General features: G+C 51.5%; 4 protein-coding genes across 4 annotated transcripts; 2 read left to right on the top strand and 2 right to left on the bottom strand.

Moving 5' to 3' along the window:
• The first annotated feature begins 19 nt into the window (after nt 1-19).
• fam151b (family with sequence similarity 151 member B) lies at nt 20-6,193 on the top strand. The gene is made up of 6 exons (XM_067231887.1): nt 20-191; nt 420-545; nt 666-825; nt 898-1,109; nt 1,442-1,577; nt 5,393-6,193. The coding sequence occupies exons 1-6, from the start codon at nt 53-55 to the stop codon at nt 5,541-5,543; spliced, it is 924 nt and encodes a 307-aa protein (XP_067087988.1). The 5' UTR covers nt 20-52; the 3' UTR covers nt 5,544-6,193.
• A 249-nt stretch (nt 6,194-6,442) lies between these two features.
• Nucleotides 6,443-8,650, bottom strand: ankrd34bb (ankyrin repeat domain 34Bb). The gene is made up of 2 exons (XM_067231886.1): nt 8,460-8,650; nt 6,443-7,913 (listed from the first exon to the last, which is right to left on the bottom strand). Exons 1-2 carry the CDS (start codon nt 8,648-8,650, stop codon nt 6,443-6,445), a joined length of 1,662 nt encoding a protein of 553 aa, XP_067087987.1.
• A 3,960-nt stretch (nt 8,651-12,610) lies between these two features.
• dhfr (dihydrofolate reductase) lies at nt 12,611-17,742 on the bottom strand. The gene is made up of 6 exons (XM_067231899.1): nt 17,568-17,742; nt 17,280-17,329; nt 16,955-17,060; nt 15,585-15,711; nt 14,023-14,138; nt 12,611-13,267 (listed from the first exon to the last, which is right to left on the bottom strand). Exons 1-6 carry the CDS (start codon nt 17,657-17,659, stop codon nt 13,174-13,176), a joined length of 585 nt encoding a protein of 194 aa, XP_067088000.1. The 5' UTR covers nt 17,660-17,742; the 3' UTR covers nt 12,611-13,173.
• A 2,507-nt stretch (nt 17,743-20,249) lies between these two features.
• LOC136939018 (perforin-1-like) lies at nt 20,250-21,036 on the top strand. Its single transcript, XM_067231897.1, has one exon. It carries the CDS (start codon nt 20,250-20,252, stop codon nt 20,637-20,639), a length of 390 nt encoding a protein of 129 aa, XP_067087998.1. The 3' UTR covers nt 20,640-21,036.
• Nucleotides 21,037-21,415: the final 379 nt, after the last annotated feature.

Genomic DNA, 21,415 nt, shown 5'->3' with positions numbered 1-21,415 from the left:
GCCAAAGCGCACAGCCACTTACAAGGCTGCCGTCTGTTTCGGTCCTGTCCGAATGTTAATGAGAGTTTTACATATTTTAGGTATAACTCGTTTGCTCCATTTTCGTGTTATAGCTGCTGTCTTAGCCGTAGCAGTTGTGCTATGCCTATCCTGGAATTTTAAATTAAAAACGCCCACCACCTTTACAGCAGGTAAGGGAGTAAGGCTAACTAGAGACTAGCTAAGCTTGCAGCTAACGTATATAGCGACTTTTCCAGAAGCTGCCTGTATTTTTTCAACAAATTAAATGTTATAAAAGTCCTATACATTTAGTCATTTAGCAGACGCTCTTATCCAGAGCGACTTATACAATATCCGGATATTGTCGATAACATGAAGCAGAAAAACTTGTGGAAAATGAACCATTCACCATTTTACAGACTCAATGAGTGACCGGACGCTGGAATATTTTGTCAGTGAGGGGAAGATGGAGGAGCTGGATGCTGCGGATGTGGACTGGTCTCACGCAGCCAACAGCAGGGCGAAGATTGCTGCGGCGCTGACAGGTGCGCTTTCTAGTGTCTGGGATTAATCATGTGTGCAATGAAAGGTCACTCTACTACATTTGAAAAAGTTTTTGTTTAGTGACCATTGCTGCAGCTGCTCCTCACAGCTTAATGTTTCAGGTCCTGCCCACATGATTGAGGCTGACGTACTGATGAGGGGACGTGACCCCAGAGAACCAATCATGGCTCACCCCCCAGAGACTGACAGTGACATCACACTGCATGATTGGCTGAAGCAGGTTGCAGCCTCTGACAAAGGGATCAAACTAGATTTCAAAAGGTAACTTTGAACTCTTTAATAATAATAGTAGTCCATAGTGTGGTGAGTCATTGGGTTTGTCTCCTGGTCCAGTCTCCAGGCTGTGGCTCCCTCCATGGTGTTGCTACAACAAGTCCAGCTTCGCGGCCCGGTGTGGATCAACGCTGACATCCTCCCCGGTCCCGGGGGACAGGCCCCCCCCCTGGACCCCCAGGCCTTCCTGGATGCTCTGGGCTCTGGATCGCAAGACTATGTCCTCTCACTGGGCTGGACCACAGGCTGGGTGGCTGATACAGATAACCCAGGTAACCGATAACCTGGGTGACTCATAACCCGGGTGACAGATGCAAAGCACTCTGGTGAGGCCCGTTGACCGTTTTCAAGGAATGAATGCTGATCAAATGGTATTTCAGAAGTAACTTCAAGAAGCTTTACATTTAGTCATTTAGCAGACGCTCTTATCCAGAGCGACTTACAGTAAGTACAGGGACATTCCCCCCGAGGCAAGTAGGGTGAAGTGCCTTGCCCAAGGACACAACGTCATTTGGCACATCCGGGAATCGAACCGGTAACCTTCAGATTACGAGTCCGATATAATATATTCTAAATGAATATATTTCTGTGATGTGGTCCCCAGGGTACAGCTGGGAGATGGTGCGCCGCATGGAAGAGGTGTGCGGGGACCTCAAGCAGCCGATCACCTTCCCTGTGAGGGCTGCCCTCTTGCCCCAGTCTGCCTCCCAGCTGCACTGGCTCCTGCAGAAGTCAGACAGGTAGGGCCTCTCCCACACCTTCCCAGCCCCAGCACCACCCTACCACACTCTCCCAGCCCCAGCACCACCCTACCACAACCTCCCAGCCCCAGCACTACCCTCTCAGCCTCTCCCGGCCCCAGCACTACCCTCTCAGCCTCTCCCAGCCCCAGCACTACCCTCTCAGCCTCTCCCAGCCCCAGCACTACCCTCTCAGCCTCTCCCAGCCCCAGCACCACCCTACCACAACCTCCCAGCCCCAGCACTACCCTCTCAGCCTCTCCCAGCCCCAGCACTACCCTCTCAGCCTCTCCCAGCCCCAGCACTACCCTCTCAGCCTCTCCCAGCCCCAGCACTACCCTCTCAGCCTCTCCCAGACCCAGCACTACGCTCTCAGCCTCTCTCACCCCCAGCACTACCCTCCCAGCCTCTCCCAGACCCAGCACTACCCTCTCAGCCTCTCCCAGACCCAGCACTACGCTCTCAGCCTCTCCCAGACCCAGCACTACGCTCCCAGCCTCTCCCAGACCCAGCACTACACTCCCAGCCTCTCCCAGACCCAGCACTACGCTCCCAGCCTCTCCCAGACCCAGCACTACGCTCCCAGCCTCTCCCAGACCCAGCACTACGCTCCCAGCCTCTCCCAGACCCAGCACTACGCTCCCAGCCTCTCCCAGCCCCAGCACTACCCTCCCAGCCTCTCCCAGACCCAGCACTACGCTCCTAGCCTCTCCCAGACCCAGCACTACGCTCTCAGCCTCTCCCAGCCCCAGCACTACGCTCCCAGCCTCTCCCAGACCCAGCACTACGCTCCCAGCCTCTCCCAGCACAAGCACTACCCTCCCAGCCTCTCCCAGACCCAGCACTACGCTCCCAGCCTCTCCCAGACCCAGCACTACGCTCTCAGCCTCTCCCAGACCCAGCACTACGCTCCCAGCCTCTCCCAGACCCAGCACTACGCTCCCAGCCTCTCCCAGACCCAGCACTACGCTCCCAGCCTCTCCCAGACCCAGCACTACGCTCTCAGCCTCTCCCAGCCCCAGCACTACGCTCCCAGCCTCTCCCAGACCCAGCACTACGCTCCCAGCCTCTCCCAGACCCAGCACTACGCTCCCAGCCTCTCCCAGACCCAGCACTACGCTCCCAGCCTCTCCCAGACCCAGCACTACGCTCCCAGCCTCTCCCAGACCCAGCACTACGCTCCCAGCCTCTCCCAGACCCAGCACTACGCTCTCAGCCTCTCCCAGACCCAGCACTACGCTCCCAGCCTCTCCCAGACCCAGCACTACGCTCCCAGCCTCTCCCAGACCCAGCACTACGCTCCCAGCCTCTCACAGACCCAGCACTACGCTCCCAGCCTCTCCCAGACCCAGCACTACGCTCCCAGCCTCTCCCAGACCCAGCACTACCCTCCCAGCCTCTCCCAGACCCAGCACTACGCTTTCAGCCTCTCCCAGACCCAGCACTACGCTCCCAGCCTCTCCCAGCCCCAGCACTACCCTCCCAGCCTCTCCCAGACCCAGCACTACGCTCCCAGCCTCTCCCAGACCCAGCACTACGCTCCCAGCCTCTCCCAGCCCCAGCACTACGCTCCCAGCCTCTCCCAGACCCAGCACTACGCTCCCAGCCTCTCCCAGCACAAGCACTACCCTCCCAGCCTCTCCCAGACCCAGCACTACGCTCCCAGCCTCTCCCAGACCCAGCACTACGCTCCCAGCCTCTCCCAGACCCAGCACTACGCTCCCAGCCTCTCCCAGACCCAGCACTACGCTCCCAGCCTCTCCCAGACCCAGCACTACGCTCCCAGCCTCTCCCAGCCCCAGCACTACCCTCCCAGCCTCTCCCAGACCCAGCACTACGCTCCCAGCCTCTCCCAGACCCAGCACTACGCTCTCAGCCTCTCCCAGCCCCAGCACTACGCTCCCAGCCTCTCCCAGACCCAGCACTACGCTCCCAGCCTCTCCCAGCACAAGCACTACCCTCCCAGCCTCTCCCAGACCCAGCACTACGCTCCCAGCCTCTCCCAGACCCAGCACTACGCTCTCAGCCTCTCCCAGACCCAGCACTACGCTCCCAGCCTCTCCCAGACCCAGCACTACGCTCCCAGCCTCTCCCAGACCCAGCACTACGCTCCCAGCCTCTCCCAGACCCAGCACTACGCTCCCAGCCTCTCCCAGCCCCAGCACTACCCTCCCAGCCTCTCCCAGACCCAGCACTACGCTCCCAGCCTCTCCCAGACCCAGCACTACGCTCTCAGCCTCTCCCAGCCCCAGCACTACGCTCCCAGCCTCTCCCAGACCCAGCACTACGCTCCCAGCCTCTCCCAGACCCAGCACTACGCTCCCAGCCTCTCCCAGACCCAGCACTACGCTCCCAGCCTCTCCCAGACCCAGCACTACGCTCCCAGCCTCTCCCAGACCCAGCACTACGCTCTCAGCCTCTCCCAGACCCAGCACTACGCTCCCAGCCTCTCCCAGACCCAGCACTACGCTCCCAGCCTCTCCCAGACCCAGCACTACGCTCTCAGCCTCTCCCAGACCCAGCACTACGCTCCCAGCCTCTCCCAGCCCCAGCACTACGCTCCCAGCCTCTCCCAGACCCAGCACTACGCTCTCAGCCTCTCCCAGACCCAGCACTACGCTCCCAGCCTCTCCCAGACCCAGCACTACGCTCCCAGCCTCTCCCAGACCCAGCACTACGCTCCCAGCCTCTCCCAGACCCAGCACTACGCTCCCAGCCTCTCCCAGACCCAGCACTACGCTCCCAGCCTCTCCCAGACCCAGCACTACGCTCTCAGCCTCTCCCAGACCCAGCACTACGCTCCCAGCCTCTCCCAGACCCAGCACTACGCTCTCAGCCTCTCCCAGACCCAGCACTACGCTCCCAGCCTCTCCCAGCCCCAGCACTACCCTCCCAGCCTCTCCCAGACCCAGCACTACGCTCCCAGCCTCTCCCAGCCCCAGCACTACGCTCCCAGCCTCTCCCAGCCCCAGCACTACGCTCCCAGCCTCTCCCAGCCCCAGCACTACCCTCCCAGCCTCTCCCAGACCCAGCACTACCCTCCCAGCCTCTCCCAGACCCAGCACTACGCTCCCAGCCTCTCCCAGACCCAGCACTACCCTCCCAGCCTCTCCCAGACCCAGCACTACGCTCCCAGCCTCTCCCAGACCCAGCAGGAACCATGACCCTGAAGCCTGCAGTGCCTAGCCCTGCTGTCTCCCTGGAGGGTCTTGTGTTACGTCCTCTCGTACCTCATGAGTCAACTGGCCTCTAATACCCTTTCTGAGACACAAAACTGCTCATGCATCTGTAACCCTGTCCAGGCACCTGCTGCCCTTTGCTGTGTCCCCTCTGTGTGACCTCACGTTTATGTTTGTTTCACTGTCATGCACCAGGCTTCCCAGGTGGGTTTGTTGTTGTGTAGAAAACATATTACTGATATGATGCTGTATCTTACTGATATGATGCTGTATCTTACTGATATGATGCTGTATCTTACTGATATGATGCTGTATCTTACTGATATGATGCTGTATCTTACTGATATGATGCTGTATCTTACTGATATGATGCTGTAAGTTACTGATATGATGCTGTAAGTTACTGATATGATGCTGTATCTTACTGATATGATGCTGTATCTTACTGATATGATGCTGTATCTTACTGATATGATGCTGTATCTTACTGATATGATGCTGTATCTTACTGATATGATGCTGTAAGTTACTGATATGATGCTGTAAGTTACTGATCTGATGCTGTATGTTACTGATATCATGTTATGTGTCACTGGTACGATGCTGACTGACTGCATTGCTCTCCTCTGGTCTCAGGTACAGTCTCACAGTGTGGACAGGCCAGACTGATGTGATACAAGTCAACACTTTACTCACCTACAGGAAGAAGTTTGAGAAGAGCCAGATATACTACGACCTTCTGGATTCTCAAAGTTCAGAGTTCAGGGCATTGCCAGGCTACTCCTAATAATCCCATTTTGTAGAGGTAAGACTGAAATTACCGTTGCTAAGAGAAATACTCTGAGAAGACTTGTTGTCAACAGACGCGACCGAGCCAACAGTGTCTATAGAGCAGAATGAGTCACAGCCTCCAGGGCCACTGGAGAAGCACATTCAGGCTATGTAACACAGTGATGTTGCTATTAGCAACTCCTGTGTTACAGCCCCACCGTCACAATGAGGGAGAATGTTTCCATTTAAAAAAGATGTTTCACCTTGAAAAGTTTGGTCAAACAAATTCAGTTTATTAAAGCAAAGATGCACAAAAGGAAGGTTCTGTTGTTACAGCTGATGAGAGTTATATCACAGCTAGCATCATGTATGGTTCAGCTCTGGGTGAAAAACTAACATTTTTCTGTACTATTATAATATTATACTTAATAATAATTAATAAGACTTTGGAAGTGTGCATTGTTTTTGTCATGAATGCTGTTTGATGTTCTGTATATCCACCACATACATCTGCATTTCAGAGTAAACCATGCAACACCCAACAGCTGTGCATCTCCAACTGTAAAACCACTCATATTTCAATGGCACGTTTTAACAGAATATCTATAGATGCATAAATAGTTGAAATGATTGCACATAATGTAAAAGAATAAAACCATATATTAGAACGTGACTCAGAAGTCAGCCCTGTCGAGTATATCCTCCTTGTCACCAGGTGATGTCCAGGTCAGAATGAGAGCGTGAAGGTATAACTGCCACAGCGTCTTGAGACATTTATACACTTGACAACCCTGGGCTTCAATATTCGGACTTTGCAGTTGACAGCAGAGCAGAGGCAAATAACTAGCTTCATGAAAGGTATTATCTCAAATCACACCAGAAGTACACAGCAACACAACGCAGAGCAAGCAGAGTTTAGTGCCCAAAGAGCTCCTCAAAGTTGACCAGTTGTTGAATCTGCTCGGTCTGCATGGAGTGCCGCCTGAACAGGGTCCTCCTATTGGCCTTCAGCTCCTTGGGCAGCAGGGGGGCGCAGGGCAGCAGGGGGGCGCAGGGCAGCAGGGGGGCGCAGGGCAGTAGGGGGGCACAGGGTACCAGGGACTTTGGCCCGCCGCTCAGCGTCTTGTTGCTCCCACTCAGGGGCCCAGGGGCGGTGGGGCCGGCCCCGATGTCGGGGATGGGTGCGTGGGGGTTGAGCGGGGGCAGGTACCCCGGGCGGGTGTGGGAGATGTGATCCAGGAGCAGGGCCCCTGACCCCCGGCGCTCCAGCGCCCCAGGGCCCCTCCTCTCCAGGGACTCCCTGGAGCCCGACAGAGTTGAGGACCGGCTCCCCACCAGCTTGCGTTTCTCCTGCCCCCCTCCGGCTCCCGACATCCTGGTGCTGTCCTCCAGGGGGTGGCTGCCGAACTGGGGCAGCTGCGAGTCAGAGCTGTAGTGGTCCATGCCAAAGTTGCGGCGCCGGACCACGTTCCTCAGGCTGGACAGCGCCAGGTGGGGCAAGCAGGAGTCTCTGTCCAGCGACGCGGCAGGCTCCCTGGGCTCCAGGCTGGGGTGTGAGGAACAGTGAGGTGCGGAGGCGCTGTCGTAAGACATCTTCCTGCCCAGGCCTTTTCTCCCCCAGGCTCCACTGGCCTCGCTGGCTGCCTGCTCCAGGCCTCGCTGCGGCCCTGTGGTGTCGCTGCTGTGCTGACGGGTGGGGGGGCGCCCCTGGAAGCCCAGGCTGCTGAGCCCCTCCTCCAGAGGGACGTCTAGCAGCCCCTCCATCAGTGAGGAGGACTGGCTGTGCTGTAGCAGGGACGGGGGGATCTTCAGCCAGGGCTCCGAGTGCAGACGCTGGAGATGGAGCAGCTTGGCCAGGCCCTGACCTCGCAACGGACTGGGCTCGCGGGTCGGAGACTCCGGTTGGGAGTTGGCGGGACCGCAGTCCTGCGGGTCTCTGAGGCCCAGCAGAGGGCTGCCAGGCTGGGGTGAGGCACTGCCTGATGCCCCTTGGGGAGGCGTGCGGAGCTGGATGTCTGAGGTCGACATGCAGCAGGAGGCTGGCGTGTAGTGCAGGCGCTCCTCCAGGTCTGGGGGGGGGGGGACGTTGAGGTACTGCTTGGTCATCTGGCGTCCAGAGGGGAGCTTGTCGGTGGTGATGATGATCACCTCCTTGCCCTTCGCCTTGCAGGCCTCCAGCAGGACCCGCAGCGCCTCCTTGTCTCCGGCGTTGACGGCGTGGACAAGGGCAGAGCAGCCGGAGTGGTCCTCCAGGCTGGGGTCAGCTCCGCTGCCCAGCAGCAGGGTCACCACCTCTGCTCCCGCCCTCTCAAGGCAGGCGTGCATCAGGGCTGTCTTCCCTGTCTTGTCCTGGATGTTGGGGTCTGCACCACTCTCCAGCAGATACCTGCGGTCATAATAATAATGATGCTTTTTATTTATAGCGCTCCCTTCATTGTCAATGTGAAAAAGAAAAACCCATAGCAGTAAAAATGGGCAAAGAAATATACAAATAAATGCATGCAGAATAAACCCTGTAACCTGAGCTATAGTTTGCTGTAACAGGTGCTCCCTCAGGTGTAGCCTAGCGCCCCCTGTGTTACCTGTAGTGTAACCTAGCGCCCCCTGTGTTACCTGTAGTGTAACCTAGCGCCCCCTGTGTTACCTGTAGTGTAACCTAGCGCCCCCTGTGTTACCTGTACTGTAACAGGTGTAACCTAGCACCCCCTGTGTTACCTGTACTGTAACAGGTGTAACCTAGCGCCCCCTGTGTTACCTGTAGTGTAACAGGTGTAACCTAGCACCCCCTGTGTTACCTGTACTGTAACAGGTGTAACCTAGCGCCCCCTGTGTTACCTGTAGTGTAACAGGTGTAACCTAGCACCCCCTGTGTTACCTGTAGTGTAACAGGTGTAACCTAGCGCCCCCTGTGGATCCCCTGCAGACTACGTACCGGACCATCCGGTGTTTGGGCACGCTCTGTGCGTCAGCATGCTGCGTCCTGCAGGCCACCATCAGCGGGGTCTCTCCGCGCTCACTGCTCTCGTTGACGTAGGCTCCGCCCTCCAGCAGCAGCCGCGTCAGACGCAAGCGGCTTAGGTACACAGCCTTCAGCAGGGAGTTCCCATCTGTACGCACCTCCATCCCTCCTCTGGTCTCTCCTCAGGGCTGGTCCCTCCTCTGGTCTCTCCTCTGGTTTCTCCTCTGGTCTCTCCTCAGGGCTGGTCCCTCCTCTGGTCTCTCCTCAGGGCTGGTCCCTCTTCTGGTCTCTCCTCTGGTTTCTCCTCAGGGCTGGTCCCTCCTCTGGTCTCTCCTCTGGTCCCTCCTCTGGTCTCTCCTCTGGTCCCTCCTCTGGTCTCTCCTCAGGGCTGGTCCCTCCTCTGGTCTCTCCTCAGGGCTGGTCCCTCCTCTAGTCCCTCTGCAAGGTTGAGCTGGTCTCAGGACTCCATCAGGTTAGCCCTGTAGGTGCACAGGCGGAGGGGCCTTAATCCCAGGCCCTGCTAGGTTCTGAAGGCTGTGTGCCTTCCAGAACTGTGTTCTCATGGCCACTGCTATGGAACAGTTCTAGGTTAATGTGTGGTTCTGAGGTTCTGGAACGTTTACTTTCGTTGGGATGGCAACACTACTGTAGACAATGTACACACACAAGTAGCAAGGGGAGACGCTTTTAAGAGATGCTTTTCATTTCAACGTGAAATTACATTTGAATGGTTCTTTAATCAGGTGTTACATAAAACATCTACTTAGTAATCAACTGATGTGTGGCATGCCTATTCTGGCCTTGACTTCAGTAACCCAGGCAGTCACTATTCAAATATTAGCCCTAGTCCATGCTACAGACAAAGTCCAAGTCCATGCTAGATAGACCCAGTTTCAGAGGGAGCAGAGTGTGATGAGTGTTTCAGAGGGAGCAGAGTGTGATGAGTGTTTCAGAGGGAGCAGAGTGTTTCAGAGGGAGGAGAGTGTGATGTTGGCAGCAGGTGATTCTACTTGTTAGAGCAGCTTCGGTAGCTTGACATTAAACCGGCTTTGAGAGGGAGAACAGAGAGAATCCCTGATGAGGGAGAGAGGGAGATGGAGAGAGACACAGTGACGAGAGGGAGATGGAGAGAGACACAGTGACGAGAGGGAGATGGAGAGAGACACAGTGACGAGAGGGAGATGGAGAGAGACACAGTGACGAGAGGGAGATGGAGAGACACAGTGACGAGAGGGAGATGGAGAGAGACACAGTGACGAGAGGGAGATGGAGAGAGACAGTGACGAGAGGGAGATGGAGAGAGACACAGTGACGAGAGGGAGATGGAGAGAGACACAGTGACGAGAGGGAGATGGAGAGACACAGTGACGAGAGGGAGATGGAGAGAGACACAGTGACGAGAGGGAGATGGAGAGAGACAGTGACGAGAGGGAGATGGAGAGAGACACAGTGACGAGAGGGAGATGGAGAGAGACAGTGACGAGAGGGAGATGGAGAGAGACAGTGACGAGAGGGAGATGGAGAGAGACACAGTGACGAGAGGGAGATGGAGAGAGACACAGTGACGAGAGGGAGATGGAGAGAGACAGTGACGAGAGGGAGATGGAGAGAGACACAGTGACGAGAGGGAGATGGAGAGAGACACAGTGACGAGAGGGAAAATAACAGTGTGAGGGTTTTTTTTATGTCGAGAAGCATTAAAGCAATAAAACATACATATTTGTTCTGTTTTTGGTGTTTGTCCCGGGTTTGGAGTTAGGGCAGATTGTTGACAAAAATTAAAATAATCCTTTTTTTTTTTTTATCCACTCTCATAACTCTTTTAGATCACAGGTAATGTGACAATATGATAAACAATCATATTTATCCTTACATTAGATATAGTAGTGTTAGTGTTTGTCCCAGGCTTCACAGTTATCAATGTGAACAGTTTACTAACATTGTAACTGACACACTTTGCAGGCAGACTAATATTGCTGCCTTTCTAAAGTGGATGTGTGGAGCGGTCGGCACAGGCTTGTTTGCCGATGTCCTTCTCTTTGAGAGCCCCTGGTCGGCCTTGGTGGCATTATGAGCATACTTAGTGGACCAAGTAAACATCACACACCTGCCTCTCGTGGGAGGGACGCTGGGATGCTTTTCTCACTGACAGACACTCTGAACTGGTTGTGATCTATCAGAATAATGCAAATATTTAAGTATTTCTTTGCATCTATTTGAGGATAACCCTAACCCTTGTGGATCCCAGCCTTATATTTGGTTCACGTCTGATATTTTGTCACATCATGAATAATCAGAACACTGATCTCTCAAGTGTTCATGTTTTATGGATGTTTTTACAACAAGGATGATTGCTACATGTGACACTCAAATCTAACCAAATTGTTTGCCAAGCAACCTTCTTCCTGTGAAGGGTGTTATAGACATGTAAGTGTGCTATTTGAAGTGTGTGAGGATGTGTAGGGTTAGTCTGCATGCACACATAAGGATGTAAATAACATGTCTACATTCTGGACACTGTTGAAAGGGTCTGGGGGTTCTCTCTCCATCCCATAATATACCATGGAAACAGTCTGTGTTATTCACTGGTCATCAGGCTTAATTCTGCTTCAGTAGACAACAGTTAGTCTAGTGAAAATAAAACCAGTCATCTCATGCCCAGGAACTGACAACACATTAAGTTGCGATACAAAAAGTATGAATTTTCCGCTAGTTGAGAGGGTGGTGACTTAGTTAAAACTTCTTATCCTTCCTTGTAAAAAGTTTTAATTGTTATGTGAAATGTTACTAGCGCCCAAGCCTCCAGGTAAAACATTGTAATGTTGGAAGAAGAGAAACATTTACCTCATTAGGGGTTAGTTGCTTTGAAATCCTCCGGTCAGTTAGAGGGTCAGTTACATCCAAGTGATCCTGCCACCTCTGAAGAGAGAGGAGAGAGACAAGTCCTAACACACTGAGGGAGAGGTAGAAGGAATGCAGAGGATGGAAGCATGGAACTGGAGAGGGAGGAGAGAGATAGAGAGATGCAGGGAGAGGGGGAGGAGAAAGATAGAGAGATGCAGGGAGAGGGGGAGGAGAAAGATAGAGATGCAGGGAGAGGGGGAGGAGAGAGAGAGGGAGAGAAGGTGTCTGCTGTCAGAAAGGAAGACAGATGAAAGTTGAGGGGGTGTGGTCTGTTGAGTGAGAGGAGGAAGCTAGCCAATGAGAGGCCAGTGTTCACATCTGCGTTAGGGAGGAGGAAGCTAGCCAATGAGAAGCCAGTGTTCACATCTGTGTTAGGGAGGAGGAAGCTAGCCAATGAGAGGCCAGTGTTCACATCTGTGTTAGGTAAAGGTTATGCGCAGCATGCATGTGTGTGTGTACATGCACAGGGCTTGACGTGTCAATAAGTGGCGGCAGCATCAGCCTCCTCAAGGTTAGCATTTAGTCATTTAGCAGACGCTCTTATCCAGAGCGGTTAGCAGTGTTGAAAGCAAAGTGTTATTTTGAAAACAAACCAGAGCGTCATTTTGGTCAGTTTGGCAAACGTCACCACAGTGCACAGGAACACGCAAATACAGCTTGTTGCTCACATGACTTCTTAATGGTAACTTATTCTCAGTCATCATATGTATTTTCTAGTTTGATGTATTAGATGACTGTAGGCTTTATAGCGGCGTGTTTCATAATTCTTAATCTACAATAGGTTACTGAGGTTTGTGTCTGTGTGTGAACTCCTGTGTACCTTACTATTCTTACCTAGCAACAGGTACTTGCTGGATGTGTGTGAGATAATGTCTCGATCTCATCAGAAAGGCTAATATCTCCAGACGGTGAGTAGAGAACATGGCTTGTAACCCAACCCTAACCCAGTAGTCTTCAACAGGGACACGTCAGGATACTGCAACACTGCCGCAGGTTATGGCCTCATCTAGAACCTTCTCTAGGAAGCACCAACACGTCAGGATACTGCAACACTGCCGCAGGTTATGGCCTCATCTAGAACCTTCTCTAGGAAGCACCAACACGTCAGGATACTGCAACACTGCCGCAGGTTATGGCCTCATCTAGAACCTTCTCTAGGAAGCACCAGGGTGTTATCTGGCCTTTTGGCTCAAATGAAAGAATCAAGCATTAACGTGAAATTTAAATTTTATTATAAAGAACTAATTTGTGTATAATAATTTGTTACACAGCTTGTTAATTTGTGTAAACATTTACAAATAGTATCATTGGTGAGGAAAAACAATTTTAATTGACATTTGGAAATTCCTGAATGTTATTTACATCCAAACCATTTCCATGATATCAGCTACAGAGAAGGCTAGGTCACACTGCAGTGGACTGTAACCCTTCCTGGGTGTTCTGGTAGACCTCATATCTGTACTGGAGGATGGGTGTTCTGGTAGACCTCATATCTGTACTGGAGGATGAGTGTTCTGGTAGACCTCATATCTGTACTGGAGGATGAGTGTTCTGGTAGACCTCATATCTGTACTGGAGGATGGGTGTTCTGATAGACCTCATATCTGTACTGGAGGATGGGTGTTCTGGTAGACCTCATATCTGTACTGGAGGATGGGTGTTCTGGTAGACCTCATATCTGTACTGGAGGATGGGTGTTCTGGTAGACCTCATATCTGTACTGGAGGATGGGTGTTCTGGTAGACCTCATATCTGTACTGGAGGATGGGTGTTCTGGTAGACCTCATATCTGTACTGGAGGATGGGTGTTCTGGTAGACCTCATATCTGTACTGGAGGCCACTCTCCTCCTGCACCCCCTCTGGGACTCCTGGGTACCTGGGGAGACAGACGAATGATCTGTTACAGAATCACGCAGGGAGGAGAGAATCTTCCTGCAGATTTACAGTTTCACTCTCTGCCAGTCTTTCATGTAGAGTAGTGGGTCCTGCCTCTAACTCCTTCATGTAGAGTAGTGGGTCCTGCCTCTAACTCCTTCATGTAGAGTAGTGGGTCCTGCCTCTAACTCCTTCATGTAGAGTAGTGGGTCCTGCCTCTAACCCTAACTCCTTCATGTAGAGTAGTGGGTCCTGCCTCTAACCCTAACCCCTTCATGTAGAGTAGTGGGCCCTGCCTCTAACCCTAACTCCTTCATGTAGAGTAGTGGGTCCTGCCTCTAACCCTAACCCCTTCATGTAGAGTAGTGGGCCCTGCCTCTAACTCCTTCATGTAGAGTAGTGGGTCCTGCCTCTAACCCTAACTCCTTCATGTAGAGTAGTGGGTCCTGCCTCTAACCCTAACTCCTTCATGTAGAGTAGTGGGTCCTGCCTCTAACCCTAACTCCTTCATGTAGAGTAGTGGGTCCTGCCTCTAACCCTAACCCCTTCATGTAGAGTAGTGGGTCCTGCCTCTAACCCTAACTCCTTCATGTAGAGTAGTGGGTCCTGCCTCTAACCCTAACTCCTTCATGTAGAGTAGTGGGTCCTGCCTCTAACCCTAACCCCTTCATGTAGAATAGTAGGTGTGGACAGTGTGTGTGTGGTTAAGACACTGACTGTGACTGCAGACAGTGTGTGTGGTTGAGAGACACTGACTGTGACAGCAGACAGTATTTGTCTGGGTTGATTTCGGGGAGGAATGTGTCGCTTTCAAACTGCTGTAGGATCCTGGTGACAAAGAGTCTGGTCGTTCCTGAATACTCCATTGTTTCCTAAGGGGGGGAACAAAAACATTAACAATGTTCTAGACTCTATGGGAGTTCATGTTAGGGATGCATGGATGGGTTGAGTGTGAAATCAGAATAGAACTTGTAAGAAGACAATTTACTGAACAACAGCAAGCTGATCCCAGTGTTCATCAACAGGAAGTCAAGCGCTACAGACAGCTTTATTGTCAACTTATCCTTGAGCGATAAGGTCTCCATGACAACCGACTGGTGAGTGAGGGAAGATGACTGAAGGCAGTGCAGATTTGTGTTGGTGAGGAAGATTGTGTGTGTGTGTGTGTGTGTGTGTGTGTGTGTGTGTGTGTGTGTGTGGGGGGGGGGGGGGGGGGAGCGGTTTGTTTGAAGGTTAAAACTTTCCTCTTCCTTTCAGCCCAGAGACGGAGAAAACATTCAAAACATTGTTCTAGTATTTCTGTACAAAAAGGGTTAGGGTTAGTACTACACTACTAACCCTAACTAACCCAGAAAGGGTTAGGGTTAGTACTACACTACTAACTCTGAAAGTATTCATAGCTCTTCACTTTTTCCACGTTATGTTACAGCCTTATTCAAAAATTGATTCAATACATTTTTTTCCTCACAATTCTACACACAATACCCCATAATGACAGTGGTTGGATGGGGAGTGTCGGTGCACAGCCATTTTCAGATCTCTCCAGAGATGTTCAATCGGGTTCAAGTCTGGGCTCTGGCTGGACCACTCAAGATCATTCACAGAGTCCCCAAGCCACTCCTTTGTTATCTTGGCTGTGGTTTAACTCTTGTGCTGCCTTTGGGTCATTGTGACCCACCATCGTGGTGGGAAGATTTGTCCAGTTGGAAGATGATCCTACGCCCCAGTCTGAGGTCCAGACCGCTCTGGAGCAGGTTTTCATCAAGGATGTCTCTGTACATTGCTGCATTCATCTTTCCCTAGATCCCTAGCAAAGATTTCACAAGATCTGCGCTGTGAATACTTTCCGGATGCACTGTTTATTTTTGCCGCTGCCAGTGAAAGCAGATACGGAGGTAATGCATGTCTTGCGTCAAACCAGAGTCGTCATGGACACCAGACAGCCTGAACATGAACATACCTTAACATGAGGCAGACAGCTCCTATACCTGAACATGAGGCAGACAGCCCCTCTACCTGAACATGAGGCAGACAGCTCCTCTACCTGAACATGAGGCAGACAGCTCCTGTACCTGAACATGAGGCAGACAGCTCCTCTACCTGAACATGAGGCAGACAGCTCCTCTACCTGAACATGAGGCAGACAGCTCCTGTACCTGAACATGAGGCAGACAGCTCCTCTACCTGAACATGAGGCAGACAGGAGCCCTACCTGGCTGTTACCTGAACATGGTGGCAGGGGGATGAGAGAGGGGGATGTGAGAAGGGTTTGAGAGAGGGTGGTGTGTCCCTCCTCAGGTCTGCATGTTCAGACTCACCTTGTACAGAGAGCTGCCTCCGATCACCCACACCCCATCAACCTGGCCTGCCATCTCCTCTGTGTCCAGCAGGAGGAGCGCTGAGCTGAAGTCTGGGGCCAGGTGGTGAGCCCCTGCAGGGGGCTCCCTGTGGAGAGGGTCCACACAGGTTAGGACGGGGCTGGGGGGTAGGGGTTAGGGCTGGGGAGTTAGTGTTGGGGGGTAGGGGTTAGAGCTGGGGGGTTAGTGTTGGGGGTAGGGGTTAGGGCTGGGGGGTTAGTGTTGGGGGTTAGGGCTGGGGGGTAGGGGTTAGGGCTGGGGGGTAGGGCTGGGGGGTTAGTGTTGGGGGTAGGAGTTAGGGCTGGGGGGTTAGAGCTGGGGGGTTAGTGTTGGGGGTAGGAGTTAGGGCTGGGGGGTTAGTGCTGGGGGGTAGGGGTTAGGGCTGGGGGGTTAGTGTTGGGGGTAGGGGTTAGGGCTGGGGGGTTAGTGTTGGGGGTAGGGGTTAGGGCTGGGGGGTTAGTGTTGGGGGTTAGGGCTGGGGGGTAGGGGTTAGGGCTGGGGGGTTAGTGTTGGGGGTAGGGGTTAGGGCTGGGGGGTTAGTGTTGGGGGTAGGGGTTAGGGCTGGGGGGTTAGTGTTGGGGGTTAGGGCTGGGGGGTAGGGGTTAGGGCTGGGGGGTTAGTGTTGGGGGTAGGAGTTAGGGCTGGGGGGTAGGGCTGGGGGGTAGGAGTTAGGGCTGGGGGGTAGGGCTGGGGGGTAGGAGTTAGGGCTGGGGGGTTAGTGTTGGGGGTTAGGGCTGGGGGGTAGGGCTGGGGGGTAGGAGTTAGGGCTGGGGGGTAGGGCTGGGGGGTAGGAGTTAGGGCTGGGGGGTTAGGGCTGGGGGGTAGGGCTGGGGGGTAGGAGTTAGGGCTGGGGGGTAGGGCTGGGGGGTAGGGGGTAGGGCTGGGGGGTAGGAGTTAGGGCTGGGGGGTTAGTGTTGGGGGTTAGGGCTGGGGGGTAGGAGTTAGGGCTGGGGGGTAGGGCTGGGGGGTAGGAGTTAGGGCTGGGGGGTTAGGGCTGGGGGGTAGGGGTTAGGGCTGGGGGGTTAGTGTTGGGGGGTAGGGGTTAGGGCTGGGGGGTAGGGGTTAGGGCTGGGGGGGTAGTGTTGGGGGGTAGGGGTTAGGGCTGGGGGGTAGGGCTGGGGGGTAGGGCTGGGGGGTTAGGAGTTAGGGCAGGGGGGTTAGTGTTGGGGGTTAGGAGTTAGGGCTGGGGGGTTAGGGGTTAATGTTGGGTAAAAGTGATAAATGCCATGAGCTTCGCCCCGTCATACATCAGGTGAGCGTTAAGAGTTACTTTACACATAAACCCTGTTCTCTACACCGTAAACCCTGATGCTTCAGGTGAGTTCTCTTACTTGAGCTCTCTGCTGAGGACGATGTTGATCCTGTTACTGAGCGGACGGTTCCTCTCAGGGATGGAGAACCACGTCTTCCTTCCCATGATCACCACGTTCTGCTTACCTGTGCAGTGGGAGAGGTACAGGTGAGGAAGATCACAGTTCTAGGACAGAGCTGACAGACCATAGTAACATTGATAAGTGTCAAAACTGTGCCTGTATGCGCTTCTGTTGGACTTTGACTGGACAGTTATGGATCCTTTGTTAATAAATCACTCCCGTTGTGAGACTGTGCTGTCTTCTGACTCGTGTAATACATCCAAAGCTACATTTCTGGCTTTACCTTCAACGGACGGTGTCATTGTCATCTTCTGAAAATATTTGAATTCGTTACTGTTAAAAGAAAACAGAAATACCATTATACGTTTCTTATGAGAGCATGTGTTGCATTTCCAACCCTTGTTTAGCGCGTTTCTCTATGAGCGCCTCTACAGTACACCAGCAAACCCAACCTACTGTACACACCAGCGGTGTCATTCCATAAAAAAATATTACGTATACAATATAGATATTGCATTAACTTGTCCAGCTAGGTTGCTTATGTAGCGAAGTTAGCCTGAAGTCAACTTACTTGAGCCTTTTTGGATGCCACGGTAGATTCCCGTTACTTCCAATCCCCATATCTGGGCACACAGCCACAATGCAGTTGAGAACACGAGACATTTTCCGTGTAAATGCGATGCTTGCAGTAATCTGTCTACCTATCAATTTAGCGGCTGAGGCTGTTGTTGTTGTTGCTCATTTGTTTCCCGCCACCAGTCTTCTGGTTGCAGAACGGCGGAACTAACGTGTAAAAGGGACCGCCCAGGTGTTGGAGGGTTACCGGCTGCTGCCCCCTGCTGGTGGCTGAGGGCTACAGCGGAACTTGTGATCTCGAATTAACATCCTCAGTGAGTGGGGTCACAACTAAAGCAATTGAACCCAACACACGCAATGCATGACGGATTTACTGAAGCCATTGTAGAATAAAGACAAAGTTTTTGATTTATCATGTACATTTACGTCATTTAGCAGAGGCTCTTATCCAGAGCGACTTACAGTAAGTACAGGGACATTCCCCCTGAGGCAAGTAGGGTGAAGTGCCTTGCCCAAGGACACAACGTCATTTTGCACAGCCAGGAATCGAACCGGTAACCTTCAGATTACTAGCCCGACTCCCTTACCGCTCAGCCACCTGACTCCCTATGTATTTACTGCCACAGTAAATTCCTTGTTTGTGTAAACTTACTTGGCGAATAAAGATGATTCTGATTCTAATCATGTAAAACAGGTCATTCTGAGCAATGAGATTATTGTGACATGGAAAGCAAATTGTAAAAACGTAGGTATAAAAAAAAGAAAGTAGTAAGTAAAAGAAGTACAAAAAAAATACTATCTAATATTAAACCATACCAATCCATACATTAAACACCTAGGAAGTCAGGTGGCTGAGCGGTGAGGGAGTCGGGCTAGTAATCTGAAGGTTGCCAATTCGATTCCCGGCCATGTCAAATGACATTGTGTCCTTGGGTAAGGCACTTCACCCTACTGCCTCGGGGGGAATGTCCCTGTACTTACTGTAAGTCGGATAAGAGCGTCTGCTAAATGACTTTACTTTGTATAAAGTATTTAACACTTGTTTTCTATGACTCAGGTGACCTTGGAAAGGACGGGGTGTGAGGGGGGGTGTGAGGGGGTGTAACTTCCAAACTATGGTCCTTTATAAGAGTGGACAAGTGACATGATGGTGTTTGCTGATACTTCAAGTGACAGAGAGCAGGTGAGTTCAGGCTCCTTTCAAAACCTTGTTCCTCTTCATTATTAACACACTTTCTCTCACACATGTTTCACTAAGTTTGTCCTGTAGCCTCTGGCCTTAGTGCCCAGTCACATTCATTTTTTATGAAATGCTTCACATGAAAAGTAAATCACTCTTAATTGATTTTGCACAGCAATCTTACATAATTGGCCAGAATTCATCTGCCAATCCCTGAGAGAACATCAGGTTATATTCCATAGTTTCTTTCTTATTTCTGTCAAGTGTCTGTTAAAATGTATTGGCATTCATGCAAAAAATCATTAATGTGTTCTGGGTAACTGTCTTAATTCCACTAATTCCAAATCCCATAATTCAAGTTCAGGTAATTATTTCAAATGGTATTGCCTTGAGATTAAAATAAGATTTTTGTATGATAAGTTTTATGTTTTCTCTATTGAATCTGATATTCCCTACCAACATTAACGGAGTTCACCTGAATCCTGTTGTATACCTGCATAATTACCTCCACCCTAAGACATTCCTTTGCAGACTGGGTGTGATATTATTGTTCTATTCTTTGGATGAACTATATGAACACTGAGCATTTGAGTTGGCAGCAGAAGTGGTTACATAGCTGCTTAAAGACAACATTTTCCCACAGAGTTTAGGAACTGTTTATTGTACTATCTCTGTTTGGCCTTATCACCTTGACCTTCAGGTAGAAATGTTCCACATAGTTTCACCTGTTCTGGAGGTAGCTGAACATCAGGGTCATCTGCCTGAACCAATGAGAACACACCGTGTGCTGTGCTAATATTGCGGGGTGTGTGTACACCTAATCTTCTGAAGGTAACAAACCATTACATAGTACATACATAATATAATTTAAGGCGAGTACATTACATTTACATTTAGTCATTTAGCAGACGCTCTTATCCAGAGCGACTTACAGTAAGTACAGGGACAGTCCCCCTGAGGCAAGTAGGGTGAAGTGCCTTGCCCAAGGACACAACGATATTTTGCAAAGCCTGAATCGAACCGGCAACCTTCTGATTACTAGCCCGATTCCCTAACCGCTCAGCCACCTGACTCCCTAGTACAAGTAGTTAAATCAGTTAAAACTAAGCAACAAGTCACTCAATAAGTGTCATTGTGTTCCTGGAGGAAATAAACAAAACTAACATCAGATCCAGCAAATCTTTCTTAAGTATCGTTGTACCTTCCATTTAACCTTCTCACTTGCTCAGACCATCTCCCAGTGGTCAGTGCTCTGCTGATGTCGTTACTCTCTTTCTTCCTTGTGGCTGATTCTATCCATATGGACCCATTGATATGCAAGATGTGAAAGAGGGTTTTCAACAGTATCTTCTTAATTTTCTGAAGACTAAGTACAGTCAATGTGCAATTGTTTTCTCCATGACAACAATTTAAATATGTATCTCTTCCTCTCTCTTTCTTCCTCTCTCTCTCATTACCTCCCTCCCATAGTTCCTCCTCAGACCCACTGAGCTACCCATGTCTCCCTCCTGTGTGACCCTGGCCCTGGGGCTGCTGCTCCTGGTAGGTACCCATGCCCAGATCAAGATCTTCAACCTGCGTGCCACCAACCTCCCCAGCGACCTCCTGGGCATCACCGACGCCTACGTCAAGGTGTTCTGCGGCCCCGACGCCCTCGGGACAACCTCCGTCCGCAACAATGACAAGAACCCCTGGTGGCAGGAGGAGTTCAAATCCTTCAAGACCGTGGAGAATGACGTCCTGAGGTTGGACGTGTACGACAGCGACGTGCTGGTCGACGACCACCTGGGAACCTGCCAGAGGAAGGTGGAGGGCGGCACCCACCAGCACGACTGCTTCCTGAAGAAGGGAGGCACGCTCACCTACTCCTACACTCTTCATCAGTAAAGATGTGTTAGCTGCTCTTGCAGGGAGGCGTGAGGATAGAGATGCATCCTGCTACTCGACACTCTTCAGCAGGGCAGCATGGGGAGGTCCCAGTGAGATCCCCACCATCAAACCCAACACCGTTATCACAACCCATCTACCTACTCAGAAGCCTCTCCCTGTCTAACAGTCTTGTGTGTTACAAGGGTTAGTGTTAGTGTCTAAGTTACAACCTTCACTTACAGTTCACCCGTATCCCTTTAGTTGTTGTTTGGTAATGTAATCCTAAATTAAGAAATGTATCTATAAATTTGGCCAACTGTGTTCTAAATGTAATCTTTTAACGTCTTCTTGGCCTCCGTCACGTCTGACTCTGAATGAATTAAAAGCCTCCCTGCAGGATGGCCTGCTCTTCTAATGTGTGTCTTCCTTTCTGTAGTTTCAGGGTTTGTCTAGTTAAATAAAATTGATCGGATGTATAATTACCGCAACCAACTAACCAATTCTAAACTGATGCTTCAAAATGTTGACAAGGAACATCTGCTTTGGTGCTTAGATTTTTTATGGACAACATGTATGTTTAATAGAACACTGATTGTCAATCTGGAACTTCATATAATTAGTCCAGGGCTCTCAAGTCTCACGCATTCACTGTGAGACTCACGCATTTCAACCATTTCTCACGCTCTCACGCAACACATTGTATTTCTCACGCTTAGAGGTAAGGGATAACTTCAACTATATACAATTAATGGACGACGCGCACACTTCTGCCGAGTTTAAAGACGTCTTGAGTT

Source organism: Osmerus mordax (genome assembly GCF_038355195.1).
Source record: "Osmerus mordax isolate fOsmMor3 chromosome 28 unlocalized genomic scaffold, fOsmMor3.pri SUPER_28_unloc_7, whole genome shotgun sequence".
In the NCBI taxonomy this organism is placed as follows: Eukaryota; Metazoa; Chordata; class Actinopteri; order Osmeriformes; family Osmeridae; genus Osmerus; species Osmerus mordax.
Note: the sequence above shows the minus strand (reverse complement) of the source record. Positions and strands in the feature narration are given on the sequence as shown.